Source organism: Mytilus edulis, chromosome 13, assembly GCF_963676685.1.
Source record: "Mytilus edulis chromosome 13, xbMytEdul2.2, whole genome shotgun sequence".
NCBI classification, from domain to species: domain Eukaryota; kingdom Metazoa; phylum Mollusca; class Bivalvia; order Mytilida; family Mytilidae; genus Mytilus; species Mytilus edulis.
Genome location: NC_092356.1, coordinates 39,484,131 through 39,508,255, shown reverse-complemented (window position 1 = coordinate 39,508,255; position 24,125 = coordinate 39,484,131). Strand labels below are relative to the sequence as shown.

The 24,125-nt window shown below is 32.0% G+C and overlaps 2 protein-coding genes across 2 annotated transcripts in view; both read left to right on the top strand.

The window, feature by feature from the left end:
- LOC139501253 (uncharacterized) overlaps positions 1–24,125 on the top strand; it is a 599,145-nt gene that overhangs the window by 122,559 nt on the left and 452,461 nt on the right. The gene's annotated exons all lie outside the window — the stretch shown is intronic.
- Positions 1–24,125, top strand: part of LOC139500299 (uncharacterized) — a 221,066-nt gene that overhangs the window by 8,596 nt on the left and 188,345 nt on the right. The window contains exons 10-27 of the mRNA XM_071289042.1: positions 3,418–3,570; positions 3,866–4,075; positions 9,891–9,933; positions 10,828–10,988; positions 11,624–11,797; positions 12,216–12,428; positions 12,823–12,865; positions 13,775–13,941; positions 14,233–14,397; positions 15,726–15,935; positions 16,216–16,258; positions 16,480–16,640; positions 17,273–17,440; positions 18,217–18,469; positions 18,831–19,000; positions 19,564–19,746; positions 20,909–21,164; positions 21,641–21,801. Of these exons, the coding sequence (XP_071145143.1) occupies positions 3,418–3,570; positions 3,866–4,075; positions 9,891–9,933; positions 10,828–10,988; positions 11,624–11,797; positions 12,216–12,428; positions 12,823–12,865; positions 13,775–13,941; positions 14,233–14,397; positions 15,726–15,935; positions 16,216–16,258; positions 16,480–16,640; positions 17,273–17,440; positions 18,217–18,469; positions 18,831–19,000; positions 19,564–19,746; positions 20,909–21,164; positions 21,641–21,801 (2,934 nt within the window). The remainder of the gene's footprint in view (positions 1–3,417; positions 3,571–3,865; positions 4,076–9,890; positions 9,934–10,827; positions 10,989–11,623; positions 11,798–12,215; positions 12,429–12,822; positions 12,866–13,774; positions 13,942–14,232; positions 14,398–15,725; positions 15,936–16,215; positions 16,259–16,479; positions 16,641–17,272; positions 17,441–18,216; positions 18,470–18,830; positions 19,001–19,563; positions 19,747–20,908; positions 21,165–21,640; positions 21,802–24,125) is intronic.

Sequence of the window (24,125 nt, the reverse complement as noted above, 5' to 3'; positions counted from 1 at the left end):
AAAAATGTGTCCAGTGACCCGGCCATCCAACCAAGATGGCCACCACGGTTAAAAATAGAACATAGGGGTGAAATGCAGTTTTTGGCTTATAACTCAAAAACCAAAGCATTTAGAGCAAATCTGACTGGAGTAAAATTGTTTATTAGGTCAAGATCTATCTGCCCTGAAATTTTCAGATGAATAGGACAACCCTTTGTTAGGTTGCTGCCCCTGAATTGGTAATTTTAAGGAAATTTTGCTGTTTTTATGCCCCACCTACGATAGTAGAGGGGCATTATGTTTTCTGATCTGTGCCTCCGTTCGTTCGTTCGTCCGTTCGTTCGTTCGTTCGTCCCGCTTCAGGTTAAAGTTTTTGGGCGAGGTAGTTTTTGATGAAGTTGAAGTCCAATCAATTTGAAACTTAGAACACATGTTCCCTATGATATGATCTTTCTAATTTTAATGTCAAATTAAAGTATTGACCCCAATTTCATGGTCCACTGAACAAAGAAAAAGATAGTGTGAAGCTCAGGTTAAAGTTTTTGGTCAAGGTAGTTTTTGATGAAGTTGAAGTCCAATCAACTTGAAACTTAGTATACATGTTCCCTATGATATGATCTTTCTAATTTTAATGTCAAATTAAAGTATTGACCCCAATTTCATGGTCCACTGAACAAAGAAGAAGATAGTGTGAAGCTCAGGTTAAAGTTTTTGGTCAAGGTAGTTTTTGATGAAGTTGAAGTCCAATCAACTTGAAACTTAGTACACATGTTAACTATGATATGATCTTTCTAATTTTAATGCCAAATTAAAGTATTGACCCCAATTTTACGGTCCAGTGAACATATAAAATGATAGTGCGAGTGGGGCATCCGTGTACTATGGACACATTCTTGTTTGTTGTTATCTTGAATATTATTATAGATAGAGATAAACTGTAAACAGCAATAATGTACAACAAAGTAAGACCTTAAAAGTCAACATGACCAAAATGGTCAATTGACCCCGTAAGGAGTTATTGTCCTTTATAGTCAATTTTTAACAATTTTCATAAAATTTGTAAATTTTTACTAACATTTTCCACTGAAACTACTGGACCAAGTTCATTATAGATAAAGATAATTGTAAGCAGCAAGAATGTTCAGTACAAACACATCACACAGGGGTGTGGAAATGCTATGCCCAACTCGCCCGACTCGTACATTTGAACATTCGGACAAGTAATTATTTTTGTCTTGGTTGCCCATGGACAAGTAAAAAAATATACAAGACAAAGTTCAAATCCAACAAAAACATATAATTAATTTCAAAACGTATAAAGATGTTCAATTTATGTAAAAGAAACCAATGTTCAGCAAGTAAAAACATAAAAATGTTCATGACGATTAATATTACATGATTCAGGAAATAGATTGATTACCAAAATAAATAAAAATAAGTATGCGAACCCGAGTCGCGTAACATTGCATTGGCTTTGTCCATTGACCCGGGATCGTCGATTAGGTTTTATCCATCATTTACTGGAAATGTCATTTCTTTAAATTTTGTATTGAGATTCAGATTGGGGCTGCTTCATTTGTTCTAGGTCGGGCTATGCCCGGTTCGCCCTATCACGTGACCAGGTTAAATATGGCTGAAAATAAAACGAGTGGAACTGGCTGATTTAAAAATGGCGACATAAGTTCAAATTTATACTTTTTTGCTTTCTAAGCAAGGGAAAATAAAAAAATGAACCTGTTAACAATAAATATATATTTTTAAAATGCAATCTTTTTTTCTTGGGCTTTATTCATCATAAAAACGTTTCTCCGAGATAATTTTATAAATTTGAAAATAAAATATAACATGGCAATTTATTATCGTCGTAGTGGACCAATGCAGTATCATATAATATAGTCTGATTGAAAAAAAAAATCAATCTTCACCTTTCAAATTCCGACAATTTATCTAAAATTGCGCTTCCCGCCATACTTTTATGACCGGCTGATTGCTTGCCGGTGAGTGAAGACCGGCGAGGGCAGCGTATGCCTATTTGCGCTGTCGGCTGATTTTACAGCAAATTAAGCGACTGTGCCTATACCGGAAGCGTCGACCTGGCTAACCCGGGTTAAGCCGCTGTGGCAAATGAAGTACTACCATTGATAAATACTTAATAAAAAGGTTGGCAAGCAAGACAAAAAGAATCATGAGTCGAGTAGAAAACCTTAAATGCAAATGGAGGACACAGAGTATTTAAAAAAAAAAAAACGGAATTGAGAATTTCAGACATCGTGGATATCAGATTGCCCCTGGCTATCTATGGAAATTCAAAAAATAAATTAAGTTTTTGTCTTATTTATAGGTAAAGTCTTATTTATAGATGAAAGGTCAACATTATTTGTTGTCAAAGTGGAAAATAAAAGGGACGCTTTAATTGCCCATCAAGACAATAATAAATAATCAAGAAAAAACAAGTGTGTCAGTTGAGAGAAACACCACAAAATCAATAGTTTATCTATTATTTAGTTTACATTTCTTCTATCACTGTCCTCAAATTTAGTATATGTACCTACTGGCTACAATTTTTATTCAAAAACTGCTGCAAAATTGTCCTTTACATGTCATTTCATTGGTTGGTTTGCTGTTAGGTTTCTGTCCCATTGATGTCAACCCATTTCCTATTTTCCTAATTTTTTACACATATAAACAAATAGATTTCATTTGTTTGTGATGCACAACAGTGCTAAGTAAGAATCATATATTAGCTAACAAGAAATACTTATATATATTTATTGGGATCATCAGGGCAAGTAAATTTTTTTCCGGACAAGTACAATTTTAGGTTTCACTTGCTCACAACAAATATTTCCACACCCCTGCCAAAACACAATTTTGTCATGAATCCATCTGCGTCCTTTGTTTAATATTCACATAGACCAAGGTGAGCGACACAGGCTCTTTAGAGCCTCTAGTTTCTTTTTTGCATTGCTCAAGGGTTTAAAGAAACAATACATTATTTTTGAATGTTTTCCACAAAGAAAAAAGATGGAAAACTGTGTGAGTCAGTAATTTTCTTCATTTTCATGAAAAAGAGACATGCACGTAGTATGAAGATACTGTGATGTCATACGATGTTAATGCCCAATCTTTTGTTGAAACCAATATTTTGTTCGATTATATAGTTTCTTTGCTAACCCATATGGCTAGAATAGAAAATATTATAGTGCTTAAAGTTCACAAACCTGCCCTCTATTTTTATGATTCACAATGCCTACCCCTGAATATTTTATTTTATTGGCACACATGGTAGCAAAATAAACAATGTCACAATTGCAGGTCTATAATAAAAATAAAAACTTCTAAATAGTTGTTTTGACTGATCTACTAATATTTGAAGAAGACAAAAACAGAATAAAAAGTTCCCATGAAACTGATAAATAGTATTTCTTTATTTTTCAGGTTTTTCTTTGGATGGTTTCCTTGGTAACAAAGGACTTTCAGTAAACAATAATTTGAAAGACCTTGTCATTACTCAGATCATGAACCATTTGGGTATAACAGATAATCTACAAAGTCCACAGTGTGTGGTGGCGGGAAGCACCTGGGTGAATGGTAAGATTATACATTTGTAAGCTTGCTGATAAAAAAAAGGGGCAGTGAAAGATATTTATTTCCTCTGAAACCCTTTTGTAATATGATTTGCATATATTCAAGGGAAATAATAAGCAGATATAATAATAATGAAAGGATTTTGCATACTTATTCAAGTTTAAAAAATGAATGTTTCTGATTGGCAAACGGAATAAAATTAAGCTCTCCAAGATTATTGTAAAATATTTTACAAGGATTTTAATTTTATAGAAGAAAATGAATAGCAAATAATTGTATTATTGATATTTTATTTCAGAATGTCCTCGTTCTGTGCAGTTTCCATCATTATCTGGACAAATTTCCTGTAGACTTTTAAAGAGTTGTACAGCGATTGATTGTTGTTTCACTGTTGCCTTCTTGAAAAGAAACTTTCATGTCCAGTTGGATATTGATTCCTGCAAAAGAAATATTTTATTTACAATTGAGAAACTGAAGTTTGAATATTCTTCCCTTAAGTTCCAGTGGGGTAAATAACTTTAAGCCTTAATTGTAGATTCAGTTTATAAGTCTGTAAATTTAAACGGAATTTTTCAATTATCTCTTAGAGTATATTTTAATGTAGAAAACTTTTGATAAGAATTACAATTGTTTAATATGAAAAATGATAAAGGAGCTAAATGGAAATGTCCATTAACAACAACCCAACAACATAAGTACAAAGGAAAACATTTGCTGTTGTTTTCAATGACAGGAAAGTTTTAATTTCAAAAAGAATAATACATGGAGGTCAAGATCTTTTATTTATAGAAAAGTATTTCTACATATGTCAGGCTCTAAATAAGCTCTTGTTTTTGAAAATTGTTAAAAAGTTTGTCAGTCATGAGATAAGAAATGTTTTGACAGGTTCTTCCCATTAGATCGATCATATATCTGAGAGTTCATTGATATATCACCATTCTTATTCATATTTCGCCTTCGGTCTCAAGTAATGAATTAGCTTAACTTCTCTATGAGGGGTGAAGCTTACATATAATATCTCTGTTTAAAGAAACAAACTATACCCATAGCTGGCCAGTGACCTTGACCCTAGTATATAAGCACCTGTTCCATAATAACTTGTCATTATTTTTCTAGAGGGGTGAAGTGAACACTTCACTTGAATTCTTTTTAGTTATTTTATTTTTATCTTAAATTTGGGAGAGAGTTACTAAAGTTACATTAACTTGTCTACGATGTACGACAAGTTCTAATGTTATTTTGTTATTTAGAAATAATACTTCCTCAATTGTCTACGATGTATGACAAGTGTTGATGGAAATGAATTTAAAAATTTCTTGTCTACGATGTATGACAAGTGTTCATGGAAATTAATTAAATATTTTATTGTCTACGATGTATGACAATTTTATATATTCATTAAGTTTTTGCCTTAGTACACTACGATGTACGGCACATTTGTTACTTAATTCATACTCCTGTTTGTTAAACAGGTAGATATTTAAAAGTATTTCTATTCACCTGAAGGTCGTGAGTACTCTTCACAATTTACACGTGTTTTACCTGCACAGGTACACATTTTTGTATTACAATGGCTGAATTTGTTTATGCAAATGTATTGTTTTTGCAAGATGTTTAGAATGATGTTTTAGAAATTAAAGATGATAAATTTAATAGGAAAACAAGAGGTATTTTGAATAAATCCTCTTCTTAAACAGTTATAAAACCTAGTAGTTTTATAAAAGATCATAATGGCATGGCAATTGGAAATAATTGACAAAGCAACAGAACCTGTAAAAAGTAAGTTTTTAAATCTAGTGCTACTTGTATAGCTTCAAAATCTACTTGATTTGTGAATGTTTCTCACGAAAGTGCTGTTGAGTTTTAAGATAGGCATGTACATGTACATGTATATTGATACATTGACTCATTATTATTAATGTAGTAAAGAACCTGTATGAATCATGAGGTTTGAGACAGTTTTACTGCCTTCAACTCAAGCAGAGTTTGTAGAGAAACCTGCTGCTATATTTGATTTTTGCCATTAGAGGCTTACTTTAATGAAGATTTAGTTCTATATTTTGATCTGAACTACTGAAATGATACTGTGTATGTACCTCCTTTTGGAGTTTGTGCCATGGCTGATGATAGTCCAGTCGGAGTTGAATTTGATTCATCTTTTGATCCTGCATTAAGGTTTTCAGAAGCCTTTAAGGCTTCTATTAGTGAGATTAATGGTCCATTATCTCATCCTGTTTGTTGAACAGTTTAATCATGATTTTGCTTTGAAAATCCCAAAATTGTAAATATTACTACCATGTCAGCAAATATAAAATCAGGAAAATATAAAGTTCATAGAGGTAATACTATCACACTGAGAACTGTGACAATCCTAGTGTGTCGAGGATAAATAAAAAATCGAAATGGCACTGCCTAGACAGGCCCACTCTGTGGTTTCAAAGATGCAGGAAACCCAGAGATACTTTATTAAGGGGTTGATCATCACCCCTATTGTTGAGTTGGCTATTTCTTGTTGTAAGAATGGGCCATTGGATCTTGATAGTACAAGGATTTTATTGTAAAATTCTATTTGTTTGTTTGACCATGGGTTTCTGGTTAGACCCATAGGAGATGCTCAGAAATATTTAGATGATAAAACTTATTTGTAATTCTGTTGTGATAGTTGCTTTATCACGTTTCTAGTTATGATTGCATGAAGCAAACTTAGTGTTTATACAAAGATTCTGAAGCAAATTCTAGATTCCTTGGAAGAGGTTCCAGGTCTAGCAATTAATTTACTCCCAGCTGTTATGGGAAAGGCAATATCAGTTTTTTAACTGCAGAGGCTCTGTTGGTCAACAGGGCGACTATACTAGTAGGCAATTCCCTTCATTGAGAGGGAGAGGGTTTCAAAAAGGGAACAGGGAATCTCGAAGAGGTCACATTTCTCAACCAGTTGCTATATATACAGTATAGATAACTTAAATATTATGATTTGGAAAATGTTACTAATGATCTATTGATATTAGATTTAATAAGAAATGGTTATAAAATTATTTTTAATGATGTACCACAAGGTTCATCATTTTTGAATTAAATACATTTCACCTTTCATAAGGATGAATTAATTTCAGAAGTCCAAAAATTGATAGCTAAGGGAGCTATTTAAGAGGTTGATCGATCAATGGAAAATCAGTTTATTTCCTATATTTTCTTAGTTCCTAAGAAAGATTGGTCTTCAAGGCCTGTATCTATTTGATAAATTCAAACATACTTAGCTTGTTGTTAATCAGCATTTGGAGCAGGACCATTTATCTTTTGTTTAGAATTAAATTTTTAGGATAAATATCTATATATATATAGAGAGAGAGCTAACATCTATAGATCACACAGATGCATATTTAAGTTTCATTTATGATTATATCACATTTTCCTGATTCATGTGGAAAAGACATTGATATGATATTTATGTTTTTGTTTTGGATTGGCTTCTGTATCAAGAGTTTTTACTAAGGTTTTAAAACCTGTCTATGTATTTATGAAATAATGTCACTTGAAGTATATACATGCTATAGTTTATACATTGATGATTCTTTTATTATGGATCAGAGTTTAGATGATTGTATTGTGAATACAGAAGAAGTGGTGCAAATGCTTGATAAGCTGTGCTTCGGAAGAAATTTTGAGAAGTTGGTACTCATTTCTTGGAAGCACATTGTTTTCCTTTGTCTCATTATTGATACTGAGCTATTTAAGTTTTTTCTGACAGATGAGAAATGGTAATATTATCTCCCTTGGGAAATTCTTCTTAAATAGAATTGTGTAACTGTATTATAGATGATTTACATCATATATTGGTTTTGTGACGAATGCTTTTAATGCAGTATCTGTGGGAATGTTACATTGCAGAAACATGGCGAGAAATAATGTTGAAACACTGTAGAGTTGTTACAGTATTTATTTTCATCAATACATGTAGGTGAATTTTTTTTAACATTTTAAAATCAGAAATTAAAAATTTGATTTATAGACCCATCCAAATAAGTTTTTGGATTGGACCAGATTCCTCATAAGAAGGATTTGGGATCCAAATTTGAAGAAAATGTTTCTGTTGGTAGATGGAGCTTCTTTAAGAGTATGCGCTCATTTCATATAGATTTCATAGTATTGTTGGCTATATTTTTCTTTTGGAGAAAAAAGTTTTAGTCACAGAGAGTTATACAATCAGAAAATACTTTTTCAGTAGCTTTTATTATGCAATAGGAGGTAAAACCTCGTTGTCACTTAACATGCTTACTACAAATATTTCATTATTTGGGCTTGGTGTTCAAGAAAGAACATTTTTATCACAGCTCTTTATATTCCTGGTAAGAAAATTTTGATGCTTATCATATGGTTAAAAAATTTACAGATTCAAAAGGATGGCAATTGAAAGAAGATATATTTGTTTTGTTGTTATCACGTTTTCATTTTCAAATCTGTAGAGAATTACTTCGTTGTCTTTTGACCAACAAGCTCCTTTCAGAGATGTTTGTATTTTTCATGGTCAGAATTAAGACCTTATATTTTCCCATCTTTTTAATTGTTGGGGATAATTATAAAGAAAATTATTAGTGATAAAGTTCAGAAGGCTCTTTTGATTATCCTTTTTGGCCTGCTCAGAGTTGGTTTTCTTTGCTAAGACCAATTTTAATTTATTTGCCAGTTAAACTGCTAAGCATAAAAATTAGTAACAATGTTGCATACTGAAGATAATGTCTTTCTGTCAGGAAGAGACTTAATTCAACTGTGTATTGTAAAAAATATAAGTGAAACAACACCTGAAGGGTTGATTGTGCAGTAGGGTAAAAACGTGTGTATTATACTCAGAAATCACTTTAATATAAACAGGAGATTTCAGAATCATTTGTAAAATATATTTACACTTCATCTTGGAGACCATGCATCTATAATCAAGCATTATCAATATTTTTTGAGAAATTTCATTATTTGGTGTGTTCAAAGAGAACCAATTCCTTATCACCATCTAAAAAGGATGTTATTGATTATTGAATTTTTTGTAAAACACAAGCTTTTCATATTCAGCATGTTTAATGTGAATTTTCCTTGTTCTATGTTGAAACAGACTTTATCCTTTAAGAAATAGATGTTACTTAATTTGTTTGTTTACTACATGTATTTGTGGAAGGTTGCTTAAACCTGAATCTGCAATTGAAGAGTTAGATACTCTTTCACTTGGGAGATGAATTTAGTGCTATCTATCTTAAGTTCTTAATATTCATTGGAGAATTTAACATTGAAGACTGTCTTTTATACTTGTGTCTTTATTTGCCTTGACTACAGCTGCCTTAAAGTACTATCTTTATCAGCTGTAGATTTACATTCTATGTTTCTTCATTCAGAGACATGGCACTTTATTTTTTCATATACATGAGTTTTTGAAAAATACTAGATCTGTTAGTTAGTTTACCTAACGAGGTGATCAAAGGTTTTGATAAACCAAAACTTTGTGTTGTTAAGACAATGATTTATCATGTTTTGTGTACAAAATAGGTGAGAGAATTCATCTAAGTCTTTTCGTAAAGTTTAGATAGTTAGAGAGAGTTCTAATTTTATCCGAAGTTTTAAGGTTAACTCATTTAGAGGAACCTCTTCATAGGTGCATTTAGCTTCAGAATGTTCTATTAAGGACATTATGGCAACAGTTTTGTCTGGACATATGATCAAACCTTTTACAAGTTCTATAACAGGAAAGTGAATAATATCAGTACTAAAACGCTTTTCTTCAGTTGTAGTTACTGTGATTGTGATTTTTATCCTTTATTAAATGTTGGCATTTATATAAAAATTGTTTTTAGTTTGTGTCTACACTTTAAACAAGCTAATTCATTACTTGAGACCGAAGGCGAAATATGAATAAGAATGTTCCTTCATCCAAGCATATCTTGGATGTGCAGGATGAAGGTCATTCTTAGAATATGAGCCTGAGGCTCGAAAGTAATTAATTCCCACCCTAGGGATTATCAGTCAGACCCACCCTTTTCCACTGGGTTTTATATTTGGTCGACACAAACTTGCTTTAAATTATGACAAGTTATTATGGAACAGGTGCTTATATACTAGGGTCAAGGTCACTGGCCAGCTATGGGTATAGTTTGTTTCTTTAAACAGAGATATTATATGTAAGCTTCACCCCTCATAGAGAAGTTAAGCTAATTCATTACTTTCGAGCCTCAGGCTCATATTCTAAGAATGACCTTCATCCTGCACATCCAAGATATGCTTGGATGAAGGAACATTTTGTCTGCAAAAGAAAATTTTAATGAATGCAACATTTTTTTCAGGAGTAAAAGACACATTAAAGCTAGGCACAGCTGTTTATTTAGAGTAAGTACATGTATAATATACAGGGGGAAAAGATTGCTATTCGTGTTTGAAATTATTGAAAATTTAAATAGTTGCTAAAGTTATACAGCAGATATCACTTATTTGTGTTTAAAGAAATAATATGTAATTTTTTCAGATAAGAAAAAAATTTTGATGAAACTTTTTCAAGGAAGTAGGAGAAAAACTCGTATGACAGCAAAAAAAAATATTACACCTTTGTTTAATTATAAGCAAACAACAACAAAAAAGCAAAAACACATGAATTGGTACTTTTTACTTCTTGGAAGCTTTGAACAAAATAAAGTTTTCCAAAAACAAAACAAAAAAAACAACACAAGAATTGGTACTTTTTACTTCCTGGAAGCTTTGAACTAAATAAAGTTTTCCAAAAAGTTTTAGTTTTTTTAGATAATTTTTTTTTTACTTGCCAAAGAAAAATTTTCCTTTTATAATCTACAATAATGAAAGAAAATGACCTATATTTTTGTCTCTTGGGTAACGTATTGTTGGAGAAATGGAAATACTGGGCGTCCATCCATGAGTCTGTGCGTCCGTCCAACCTATCTTTTAAGCACTCACCATTACAATTGATGCTAGATTTTTATAAAACCTATAATATTGGTTGATATCAGCAATATCTTGGACAATTTCTAAAATGGTGGCTGATCAAATTTAAAAAAAATAGTTATACCCCTTGAAAATATATGAAATATAGGCAATGTGGGGGACATTGGAACTCTGTTCTTTTATGAATATAAAATTATTTCTTGAAAATATTAAACTATGTTTAGAAAATGATAGATTAATATATATTGTATTGTCTATTCACCTTGATGACCCTTTTTTTCTAGTTATGTTTCAATATTACTGAGAAAGTACAATTTATAATTCCAGTTACAGTTTGGACAATATGGAGGATGAAAAACAGTTCAAAGTTAGCCTGAACATTAGTGTACAGTTTAATCCAGGGGAGATAATGTTCCATTGGAGTATACTACAGGATTCACCTCTTCCTAAGATACCATGTGACTGGAATACTGGTTTTAATATTGAAGGTGATTTATTTTGAAGTATTGTATTTTAATTAAAATTTTCTATTTTATGAAATTTTATGCTGCCACTGAAGGCTTATATTTACCAATCAATGGGATGGAAGCTGCTGGGTGCTTTTCCCATCACGAATAAAAGTTAAGATTTACTGCTAGAAAAGACATGCAGTAGTTAGAAGTCAATGTTTGTATGATTTGACATATCAGAGTAAAATTTTAATTCATAGTAACATGTTTGCGTGCAACTTTCTCTTACTAGTCTTAGACCGTTGGTTTTCCCGTTTGAATGGTTTATCACTAGTAATTTTGGGCCCCTTTATAGCTTGCTGTTCGGTGTGAGCCAAGGCTCCGTGTTGAAGGCCGTACCTTGACCTATAATGGTTTACTTTTATAAATAGTTATTTTGGATGGAGAGTTGTCTCATTGGCACTCACACCACATCTTCTTGTATCTATTAGAGTGACTGACTGAGAATTTAACTGTAGTACATAGTTTTCACCCTCATATCATGTCATTTTGGAAAAGTAAACCCCTGGATGTTAAACATACATACAAGTTTTTAACATGTTTACCATTACCTTAGTTTAATTATAAGACAGATCTGTTTGTAGAGAGGTTTGCTATTTTAATTTTTATTTCAGGGTTTTCTTTAGAGAATTGGCTGGAGAAGGCCAGTATTCCATCAGGACAACAGCTGACAAAGCTGGCCATTTATGCACTATTTGAACAGCTTGGTATTGGTAGACTTCTAAATGAAGAGCAATGTCAAAGATCTGGTTCAAAATACAGCCCAGGTCTGAATGGTTGGAAGAAAAGTAAGTACTGATAAGTAACAAAACAACATGATTAACACAAATATTCAGCTAGTTTCAATTTTATTGAGCTAAATGGAATAGTTTTGCAATAGTTTGGTTGTGAAAATATTAAAATATTAAATATCTCAACTTTTTCATCAATATCAGTTAGACATAAGCGAGACATCTCTTCAAATGGTAGTCTAATTTGCAAACTTGAAAGTTTTTTCTTTTGGTATTATTGGGCATGAACGAAAGATCAGAGAACCATGATCTAAATTTCACAAAAATCCTATACGAGAATAGTCTAGTAAGTCATGATCATCTTGATATAACTTACAAGAAATGTTAGTTTTAAGATTTTTTATGAAAAGGGCCTCTGATCTAGAAGTAAATTCTCTTGGACAAATTTAAAGTTTTACTTTTCTTTGTATTTCAGTATGTCCATTAGATGTACCTTTGACACCACTGCCTAATCCTGTATCATGTGTGATCCCTTCCCACTGTACTGCCGTGGACTGTTGTATAGAAGTAGATTTTCTGGATAGATCATTTAATGCTTTCCTGGATGTGAACATGTGTACCAATGTCATGACAGTAGGACTAGAAAAACTTGTTATAGATCCTATTAGCTTGTTGGACTATGAATTTGGTGAGCATTTGATATACCTTTTCAAACTTTTTTTTAATTCAAAATGTCTTATTCTGTTAAATATATTGTTCAACAGGAATACAATTACCTCATGAAAATTAAGAGCTCTAATGTAAGTACGGTAAATTCAGAAATTGTTGTGTGTGTTTATTATTGCAAATTTGTAGAAAAATGAACATAAATACGAGATCAATTATTGCGTTTGGGGAAATCTGTATATATATTAGATATCAGAATGCATGGATAAAAAACCCTCATAACTTCTGAATTTACAGTAATGTAAACCTCAAACTTTCTTTCACAGCTTGATGTATTCATTAAAATAAATATTTTTCATAACAGTAGTATAGTTTTCTTTTAAAAAGTTATAACATTGTTTTCTTCTTTTATATAGGTACTACCAAGCATTTCAATTTGAAGGGGATATTGAGAATTATGTATGTATACTTCTTGAGAATGATTTAGTTATTTATAAACAAAAGGGGGAAAAGTTGGTTAAAGAACAAATGAGCTTTCTAGAGTTTAAAAGTTCAAATTATTTTAAAGATGGGGACATTGAAGCACAATTGAAGAGCAACTTGTATTGTCTCTAACTTAAAACATAGTAAAGCAATTAGTAAGGAAATCCATGTGGTTAGTTGTAGTACCACACTTTGTGTTGGGATAGTATTACTAAGCATTGCATGTAGATTGATTATTAGAAAATTTAGGTGTATAGTGAAACAAAGGAGTAGGTTCAGTAAGACCCCTTTTTGGCCCCAAAATATAGCAGTTTTACAAAATTGTTGAAATGTAAACCGTTAGTTATTTATTGGACAGTAGAATGCTTCTGCTACATAAATATGGGCTGTTTTTGACAATACAATGCACATATATCCGGTACTAGCACCATTAAGTCATGCTAAATTACTGAAATCCTCATAATTCTAGCATTTTAGTTAAATTTTAGATGGTTTTTGTGTAAAACGAAAGTGGCCGCATTCGTGTTCATCCTTAATATTGAAATGTAAGTTGTATTTTATGATAATACATAACATATATAAAGGTTGAGGATGAACACGGATGCGGCCACTTTCATTTTTACCAAAAACCATCTGAAAAGTGACATTTTTCGGCACATTAGGTAGATTTTTTATATTTGAGCTTGAATCGGATCGTTTTTAATGACTAAATCTGTTAAAATCTTTCACATAAACTAATTAATTCAAATAAAATAGACACTTAAGTGTTTAAAAAGTGGTCAAACTCTTTCGTCAGATGTACCTGAAATTTGAGGCCAAAATCGGTCCTTACCGGACCTACTCCTTTAAATGTCTTTGTTGAATTTTTGCTCTTAAATGTTTTAGATACAAGATTGAAGATCTTCAAGAGGAGAAGAAACTAAGGGTCAGCTTGAATCTCAGTGTGTGTTTTGAGTCGTCTAAACCCTGTTTATATGATGTGACAGTATTCCAAGATACCCTGGTACCAAAACCACTCTGTGACTGGGAAGCTGATTCTTTCTTTACACAAAGTAAACATGTTTATACAAGTAAAATAATAATGCAAATTATATTTCAAACAGGAGTTGTTAATTAAAATATAAAGGATAGTGAGTATCTGTTTTTTTATTTTTTTTGTGCTAAATATACATGCTAACGATGCATGACAATTGTAAGGTTTCTGGATGATATCTTGCAAATATATCCTGAAGCTTGTTCAGGAGCAGAATTTCATGATAATCAATATGCAGGTCTCTATTGAACTGTTGTTTAGTATGGTTATATGTATTACATATATATTATTCATATTTGTGATTTTTCAGATTTTTCTTTGGAGAACTTCCTCGGAGACGAAGGATTTGACATCAATGACATCCTGCCCAAGGATATAATCAGGCAGATATTGGAACAGTTAGGACTGTCTTCTTACCTAAATCGTGACTCTTGTAGCTTGGAATACGAACCCAATAAAGATGGATGGACCAAAGGTATTTTAAAAATTAAAACCAAGAATTCGTTTATAGAATTTGTTCGTAACCTGTGTTGATAGATAATTACTTGGCTTACACACATCTATTTTTAACTAACTTAAAAGGGTGAGATAGTGGCATCAGTAATCATTCATCATTGTCATCTTCCTTAAATGTCTGTTTACATTTTTATCTTCATTCTCTCTGAAACCAACTATTCAATGTTAATTGAACCCCAAGGAATGATGGTTATAATGTTCTCTGCAAGTGGTTTCATTTGTTTCTGATACTTACCTTGATATCAAACTTGTCTCAGGAGGGTGACAGACCACCTATTAAAAAATTACTTTAAGAAGCTGGCTCTATGATAAGCATTTTCAGAACATTTTGATGAATAGTTATTGAATTCCTTTATACCAGGTTAGAACGGTGAATTTCTTCAAAGCATGGTCACGCTGCATTTATATAAACTTAATATGAAGTAGACAAATGAACTTATCCATTACTTTTTACAGTCAGTTCAGATGCCAACCATTACGATTTCTCCGTAATTTTCCGATTTAGCGATCAAAACTATGCTATTATGGTCAAAGTCAAATAGTTACGGATTCCAGGTCATCGCCGTCCAATTTTATAAAAAGCGGTTTTTTTTCCTTGTTTTTCCTACTTGGTCCTGTATTTAGAAAATGTAAATGTAATGTTTCCTGTTTCTCTGGAGTTATTGACTTATCACTTAACTAACTGACTTCCGAAGAGGCAAACTTGTATTTTATGAAGTAGCTTTCCCTTTTCTCTTCTTCGCTTAGACAAAATGAAAATGTATGAGTCAAGGCCGTCTGATCAATTTATAGTGAAAGGGATACATACTACAGATAACATGTTAATCAAAACATGTCAATGCACATCACTTTGCAACCAATTGTCAGAAATATTTTTGGTAAATGCACGTCTTTGAATGATTACTGAAAAGTTTTCAAAATTACAGAAAATTTTGATAGATTGTTACTGATTGTGTCAAAAGGGGGTTGGCATCTATGAGTCAGCATTACACCTGTATACGACATTAGCAACTTTAGGTGAGACACAGTGTGACAAACGTTAAAAATTTCTGATTCAACTGGAATGCCAGTTAATAAGGACGCACTATCTTTTGAGAAGCAAGCACTTGGTATTTGCATATTTAATATACGGTAAAGGTTTTAAGTTAATAAATAGAGTTTATAATTGTATTAGAATTGATATTGCCATTCCCTTTGCGGAATTGACCTTAGACATTTTTGATTGTACAATAAGACCCATTTAAATTGAAGCTTTTATGTATAGCAAGACTGTTCACATTTTTGTAGGTTGTTTTGAAGATGTGATATTACCAGATTTACCAGCTGATGCTAGGTGCAATTTCTTGTCATCTTGCTTAGGCATAGATTGTTGTTTAAATGTGGAATTCCTACAACACAAATTCAAGGCTTCATTTGAACTGGATACATGCAACCACCAGTTACATTTACAGATAGACAGATATCAGAAGACGCTGAACTTAACAGATTATACATATGGTATTTATAGTTCAATGTTTATTTTATACCAGCAGTTTGATTACTGAATCTTGATAAATGTAATATGGGAGTCTCTTTTAGAAGTTCCCAATCCACCTTGAAATTGAAAAAAAAACAAAACTTGAATTTCTAATGTTGCGTAGAATATTTTAAGTTTTTAAGATATTCCCTTTATAAGGCAATTATGCATTTACTATTGATATTTGTGAAGTCTTTTAAACATTTATTAAAGGCAGGATATTTTTCTGTGGCCATGACCATATTTATTTACTATTTTCAGGAACAGTTCAGAAGTTCACTCTCTTGAATGTTGTGAGAATAGAGTAAGTTTTGATAAACCTGTCAAGAATTGATTATAGTTTAACATTGTCAATTTCTCTGAAACTAATTATGTTATATCTTTTAGGTATTACTGTTTTTATGACCTATATTTTCACCATTAATAACTTTAGTTTATAGGATTTCAAAGTTCTTAAAAAAGTTCATTTGACATAATCCATGTAACTTAAATTAAAAGTTAATTACATTCAAAATTTCCTTACAGGTATTTGATAATAGATCTTGCATCAGAAAAAAAGTTCCAGTTCAGTTTGAATATCAGCCTCTGTTTTGAAACTAACCAGGACTGTTTGACAACTATTGCAGTCTTCAAAGACACCAAGCTGCCTAAAATATTTTGTGATTGGGGATCTGGTTTTCCACAGGGTAATAATTATTATTTGACAAATGTAAATTCAGATCTTTTAGATAAACTACCCTCCTTTAAGAGTAGACTAGTCTGATAGATAACTAATCTATCTGTCTGTAGGACTAAACTACATTGAAAGGAGGGTAGTATACCTTACCTAATAATACCTTCAGGTTTTAACTAACAAGCAAGCCAACCAAGGATGCTACCTTTCCCTACACACTAAATGCAATCAGGTGTAATGTGTGCAGTTATTTTGGTGATTGTTGGTCGATAAAGAAAATACAAGAAAGACTGCATGAAGGTTTGCATTTGAGTTATTAGGTCGGATTATAAGAATAGATGTCCAATCTTTTATTTCTAAATAATAAAACAGCAGAAAGTTCTTAATTATCTGAAATAAACGTCTTTTGACTGCTTTAAATTGAAGTAAATAGTTCATTTTGTTGTATTGAATAGTATTCTAAGCTTTAAAGTATGTTAAATACTTGGTTCTACTATTTAAAGACAGTTTCTTGAATAGATGTTCCTTGCAGTGAAAACTCTTCAAGAATAATATCAGTACTTATCTGACAAAAAAGACTCATAGAAGTATAAAATGCTATTGAAAGCTGACACTAATGTTTCTACTTTATTTTGCTCTTTCTAGATTTCTCACTGACAGCTTTGTTAAAACAGACAACAGACAGTATTACAGATGTATTACCTACAGATATTATCAAAACTATTATTGACAGACTTGGGCTAGATGAATTTTTACTTTCTCCATCTTGTTCTAGAGCTTCATATCCATTTTATAACAATGCCTGGAACAGCAGTAAGTATGCAAATAAATTTATAAACTTTAGTAGAGATCATTATGTTTTTTGGTCTGTCCATTAGTCTCTTAGGTTTGTAGCAGGTTAAGGTAATTTACCATGATTTTGTGATTTAATCAACTTGAAACTTAGAGAATGTGTTCACAATGAGTTAACTATTGGAATATCGATCCATAAAGCAATTTAGGGTTTTTTACTCAGATTTTGCAGTCCACAGAAATTGGGAATGTGATCTTGCCAGCATTTTATGGTACAGTGGACAAATTCTCATGTTATATATTTTTACTAGAAAGATTTTAGGCCTATTTGATTTTGTTTTATACCTCCAAAAGTTTGCTGCACTTAAACAGCTCAATAGTAATAATTGGAGGATATTGTGTAATAATCAAATCAAATCATTTATACATTATAGCTAAAATTATAGCTAAAAAATTTAGCTAAAGGGAAGGAGGAGAGTAATGATTAATCGGTAAAAGAGGAATGTTACCATTCATTGAGAATCTTTTTGATTGTAATGTAGATTCATTTCAAATTTGGCCATCTCATAAATATCAAGACATTAATTTTGGCACTTCATCCTATATATTATGCAAGAAAGGTGGTTTAGATACTGCATTTGCTTATGCTTTGTTTAATTTAAACACCTGAGGACTTATGCATTTGGATTCATAGTAAACATTGTTCTTTGATAGCGCTTCTAGATGACCATTCATTTTGGATTCACAATTGACTTGTAGACAGTGGTAGTTACATTTGCCATTCTCTATATTTTTAGACTGTTCCTCACTGACCAATATACCAAGTCTGCCATCAGGTGTATCATGTTTTGTACCTGAGTCCTGTTTGGCAATGGAATGCTGTGTTGATGTAACATTCATTCAAAAAAGTATAAGCCTGGAAGTGTCACTAGATCAATGTCTGTATGAAATGGAGATTGCCATAGAGTCTATACATGTTAAAAAGTCTCTTTTGAAATACACATGGGGAGAAGAAGAAATGTTTTCCCTTCAAGGAGGAATAAAACTGAAGTAAGATGTAATAAAGTTGATGAAAGTACTATTTGTTTTTAAATTAAATATTTAACAGTACTCAAGTTGCTTCCATATTTTGTGTTCATGAAACATAGTTTTTTTTCATCATATATGACTCCCATGTTTATCTGTCAATTGTATAATCACTATACAGGTCTAAAAATACACCTAAAGAGATATCCCTTTTAAAATAATATATGTTGAACATGACTATTTCTGTGAATTATATGCATCTATACTTTTTATATAAAGATGACATGTGAGCAATACAGGGTCATTAAAGACTCAGAAATAATAACAGCATCATCTTTAGAATGAAATGTAAGACTAATACTGTAGTTGTACTGTTATTTTATAGGTATAAGATTTTTGACCTGGTAGATGAAAAGGTTTACATAATGGACTTATCTTTTCAACTGTGCCTGGAATATTTAGATCCAAATAATTGTATTGTGAATATTGTCATCTTAAACAAACAGAAATTTCACAAGCCACTCTGTGGGTGGGATAAAGGATTTCAAATTGCAGGTAAGTTATCAAAGAGTTTGCAAGGTAGCTATTTGGGAATTTGAGAATATCTTTCAGTAAAAAAGCCATACTTCACTAGGTGTCTACATCAATAGCAATGCACAGTATTTGAATGTACTCATGTGAGGTTTTTTAATACCATGAAGTAATTACTGAAAAGAAATTAAAATATTTCTTGTTTTAAAGAGGGGCGTAAAGGGGTTGGGGTATCTGCACAGAAGAACGCAAAATAACATTGTCATTTCATGATGAACAAACAATTAAAAATGTCTTGCATGTTGATCTATTACCGATTTCACGAAACAAAGTGAATAATGAAGCTTTTTCATGGCTGCATGTGAAATAAAAATGGCAAAACACATTACACGAAATTAACCTTTTACCACCCTCTTAAAATATTATTGTTTTTAGTTTTTCATAAGTAATTATCCAATGTACTCATAAGTTAGAAAGTGGCACCATTTTTACAAATTTCATAGTATTTAAGGCCATGCAAAATCAGTATTTCGTTAGTCCATTTGCACACATATTGTAAAAGGTCAACATGAATAAATCTGTTGCAGGGTTTTCTATGAATAAATGGTTGACCGATAACAGTTTTACTAACCAAAACACATTGGAGGACTTTGTAGTGATGCGATTGATGGAAGAATTGGGAGTAAGGACATACTTGAAAGATCCACAGTGTGATAGACATGCAAAGCCTTACATTGATATCAACAGTAATGGGTGGAATATTAGTCATGGTATGTAAAAAGATATGTATACCCAAAGAAATATCACATGAACAGAATACAAAATTTTTATTTTGATTAGGATTACAAATTATTAAACAAAATACAGTTAAACTGCTTTGAATCAGGAAAACTTATTTTCAAGACAATTTCTTTGATTCTTAAAAAAACAATCTATCTATTTATTGTTCGATTGGGAATAGTCTATAAATCCTGCATTTTTTTTCTATTTCATGATTGAGCAAATGAAACATGTACAGAAACGAATAGGAAAACTGGATAAAGTTTTAGTCACTATTACTGTATCGAACTCCAGTGCCTCCAACATGTTTTTTTTTCTCCAAAATTTACATATACCTGATATAGTAAGCTTAAAATTTCTCCAAATATCAGCATGTTAGTTATGAACATAATAATAACTAGATTTTGTTCATCATAGCCAGAAATTAGTAGTGGTTTTGCTAATTAATATTCATAATATGTAAATGAGAATTGTACCACGTGATAGTACTTTGAACTGGTCTGGCTTGATAGGCTTGATATCATTAAAATCTTTAAAACACGGATATTATAAGTTGCCCGTCACAGAGTCCTTATTTACAATCACTTTGATATTTCCGTAAAGTTGTCAGGCGGTCAAAATCAAAACAATGAACGCGAATTTAGTGAATTTTTCGTGCTTTCGTGAGTTTATTCTTCTTGAAATAGTGACATTTTAATTTTACGTGGGAACCTAGAGTTCAACGACTACACATACAAGGTTTGGACCTGCTTATTCTTTGGAAATTCAAGTTTCATATTTCACCCCGGCAACCTGTTTTTGTAATGACCTTGTAAGCCAATTTTCAACACGAAGTTTGCAAATTTGACGTTTCAGCCATTTTAGCCTGCATTTTACACTGCAATGTTAAAAGCCTCTCGATTCGATTTTTAAAATAGCTCAGGAACCTGTATTTTTGCAACAACAGTCATTATGTTTCGTTTAAATGGTGTATAATGTTGTGTATATTCATTTTCTGCCCCGGCAACCTGTCTATCACTTAAATTAAAATTAAAACAGACATTTTTTCAAAATTCCCTATCATTTTAATGTAATTTCCGTGACCCGTATCCGATTTCTTTAGTATAATATTCAAATAAGCAAAGTGGCGTTGATTTCTGGATATGTTTACAGAATGTGATGGAACAAGCATGAATTTACCAAAATTACAGTCTGGTCTTTCTTGCCGTATTACAAACAGTTGTACAGCTCTAGATTGCTGTATAGATATACAGAAACTCAGACTTGCTTTGAACTTTTATGTGAATTTGGATGCTTGCAATAACAAATTTACTATTGGTGTAGAAAACTTCAACAGAACAATTTCAGTTTTGAATTTGGAGTTTGGAACTGTGCAGACATTTTCCTTTCTTGGACTTTTAAAAATTGAGTAAGTAATTCATTTTATGTTAAAGATTTCTTAATTACTGTATTCTTTTACGTTTTTAGAATCTGAAAATATTTGAACATCCTTTTGCCACTTAAAATGAATTTGATTAAAATGTTTTGCAGCATGTCATGTTCATTTTCTGATGGTAATTCTTATTAGATCATCTTGTTTTCAAAAGTGTTCATGTTAGTGGGAGCTTATTTTGAAATTTTTTCAGTGGTCTCTGATGGAAGCATGCTTAATTCAAGTGCAACAGGTGCTCGGTACAGTTGAATGCATACTTGGTCAAACTATTGATTTAAGTACATGTTCTTTTATTACAAAAATCATAGCCTACAAAATAATGATAGGGAGTGAAAGTCAGCTTGGATTCAGAATTATTTTTTTATGTGACATGTCTTCCAGTATTATATCCTGGACATTAAGCTTATAATTATTTCCATTATTGAATTAATTAATCAGTTTTGTTGTTCTAGCTACCAGATCTATGAATTCCTAAGTGAAAGAACTTTTGTTGCCAACATCAACATGAGCTTGTGTTTGGAATCAAGTGGTTGCTTTGTTCACGAAGTATTATTCAAGGATACAAAGCTACCAAAACCTTTATGTGACTATGGTAATGGATTTCTTCTAAAAGGTGATTATTATAATTTAAATGTCTTAAATAAAAAAAATCCACCAAAATATCTTGACAAAATTCTTAAAATTGATTCTCTGGACAGCTGTAAATTATAAAGGATCTAGACCCAAATTGATTAAACCTTACACAAATATATAATACTAATGGAGGTTAAGGGGATGATATTATATTTTTTTAAGGTTGGGTAACATTTCTAATGTTTAAAACAAGCACAAATGTGAAGTATGAATTTTGATACCTTCTTAACACTTTCACTACTGATTTTATTTTTTCCGCGGGTTTCTGTGGCCGAGGCAAATTTGCACGCTCAGATTCCCCAGCCTGAATTAATTTCGTGACCGGTGCTTCAAGAAAAGTTGCAAATTGAAAAACGTGCTGCAACTCGAGAACGCAGTCTCAGATCGCCTAAACAACTGATACAGAAGTTCAAAAGGTTGCTCTGTAAAAGATTTTCCTAGTGAATTAAAATTAAAACAAAAAATAATGTCTTTACAATGCTTGAAAGATCGATTTTTGTTACCTTTTTAGCTCAATGTTGCCAAAATGTCGACATTCGGATGTACTTTTTTACGTTAAAAATGTGTTTAAATGGATATCATTCAGCAAATCATTATAACCGAATCTTCTTATTTATCTTGTCACTCGTTTTTGTCATTTAAACATCCTTTATAGCAAAACAGAAGCTTTTTATCTCTCCTAAATTAACCGTTTGACTTTTCGTTTCCCACCGCCATTTGTATTGATGAAAAGACAACTCTGTCAATCGACGAACGACTACTCGTTTTCAAAGTGATAGATCATGATACGATCATATACTCATATACGGATACCACGGATACGTTGTTGATATTGTAAACACTGGTATTAAAGAGTGTTATTAAACAAACAAGATATGTTTGTTGTTTCATTTTCCCTGGTAAACATAACATATCTTGCTAACTGGCCAACATTTATTACACATTTAACTTGACCAATATATATATTATATTAACAAGATTGAGACATTTGTTTTGTTCTTCAGAGTTTCAACTAATGAAACAACAGGTTTAATATTACAGAAAGGATCAACATTTTGTTCACGTAATCAAGTTTCATTTACTATGATGGTCAGAGAAATGAAGGTACCATAAAATATGGGTATACCTGTCCCTAATCATTGTACAAGAAAATATTGAGGTGACCATTATTGGATCTGTTAACCAATACAACTTAGTAAATGGTATGCAAGACCAAGAAATGCTTTCATTTCTGATTTGTAGCTCCAAGGCATTTTGTTGTCATTTGGCCTTTGCCTTTGTAGTGAATATGAAAATAGGGAGATGAGGTATGATTGCCAATAAGACCATTATCCACCAAAGTTCAAATACAGTGGATGTAAGCAATTATAGGCAACCATATGGCCTTCATCAATGAGAAAATCCCATAATGTAAAGTCAGCTATAAAAGGCCCACCAGACATGAGATATATTAAACAATTCGACTTGGAAAATTAACTGCCTATATATATAGCTACATGTACTTGATTACAAAACAATTAATCTAAAATGAAATTGACAGACATGAACCAACAACAACCAGTGAACTACATGCTCCTGACTTGGGACAGGCACATAATGAGTGTGGCAGGGTTAAACGTGTTTGTGAGCGCTCAACCTTTCCCCCTAATCTGGGATAGTGACATAACAGCACCTTTAAAAATCAGTGGAAAGCTTAAAGTTATCAGTTTTGTTGATTTAGAATGCATTCAAGAAAAGGATTGTCCATATAAAGTTGCCCTAAATCTGACACCTCCTTTTCAGTACCCATGACATGACTTAGCCCAGTATTCCCACAAGGGGCAAATATATGTGTAGACTTTTTCAACACTACTAATCTCATTGTTTGTGCCACCAATCACCACCATCTCCTCACCAATTAATATTAACCTCCTGCTCCCCTTTGGCTTCCTCATTATTTGACTCATTATAGCCCTCACTGTCATCTTTCCCCTGCCCATTCTGACCAATTCTTAACCTTTCCTCATTAAGTAAGTAAGACCTATTTTCTGGCATTAATAACATCAGTTTCACTGAACCTGCAAATTCTACATCAGTTTCGTCTGACAACATTTTCACACTGAAATACTAGCAGACGAAGTTGCACTTCCTAAACTGCTTTCAATTTCGTGCATTGTTCTCCCGTACATTCACAGCCCTATCCGCTTATTTCACCCGATACTCAATCAAAGTGTATGTGTCACCCGAGTACCAGCTTTTCAAAGCCATATCTCTGTTCCCTCGAAATCGAGAATTGTTTTTGTAGCAAAGCCATGTACGCGAAAA